This window comes from Carlito syrichta, unplaced genomic scaffold, assembly GCF_000164805.1.
Source record: "Carlito syrichta isolate Samal-C Ts95f unplaced genomic scaffold, Tarsius_syrichta-2.0.1 Scaffold302054, whole genome shotgun sequence".
Lineage (NCBI taxonomy): Eukaryota > Metazoa > Chordata > Mammalia > Primates > Tarsiidae > Carlito > Carlito syrichta.
Window position 1 is genome coordinate 348,231 of NW_007246150.1, and position 403 is coordinate 348,633.

Below are 403 nucleotides of genomic sequence, written 5' to 3' on the forward strand. Positions count from 1 at the left end.
GCGAGGCCGCAGCTTCCCATTGCGCCAGCCCCGGAATGACCGCCGCGCCGGCCAATCGGTACGCGACGCCTCGAGTGGGGCCCGCCCCCTGCCGGTCCTCGGGTTCCTTCCCGCTCACCCCCGAGTCACTTCCGAAGCGAGAGAACCGCCATGAAGAGGGAAGCGGGTGCCGCCCACCTGTGCTGCGACCGCCTCCGCGAGCCTCGGCAGCAAGACGGCAGCCACGCTCCCCGCTCCTCCAGCCACGGCTCATGCCGCCGTCGCCCGCGGCGCCGACATGACCAGGCGCTGCATGCCCGCTAGGCCGGGTTTCCCCTCGTCCCCCGCCCCCGGCTCGTCGCCGCCGCGCTGCCACCTACGACCCGGTAGTTCCGCCCCTGCTGCGGCGGGAAGGAGGACCGAG

General features: G+C 73.9%; 1 protein-coding gene across 1 annotated transcript in view; it reads left to right on the top strand.

Moving 5' to 3' along the window:
• Positions 1–86: 86 nt before the first annotated feature.
• LOC103258299 (SMC5-SMC6 complex localization factor protein 2-like) overlaps positions 87–403 on the top strand; it is a gene marked incomplete at its 3' end in the record, with an annotated part of 15,132 nt that continues 14,815 nt past the window's right edge. The window contains exon 1 of the mRNA XM_008055974.2: positions 87–403. This exon is cut by the window's right edge and continues 10 nt beyond it. Coding sequence (XP_008054165.2) covers positions 278–403 — 126 coding nt within the window.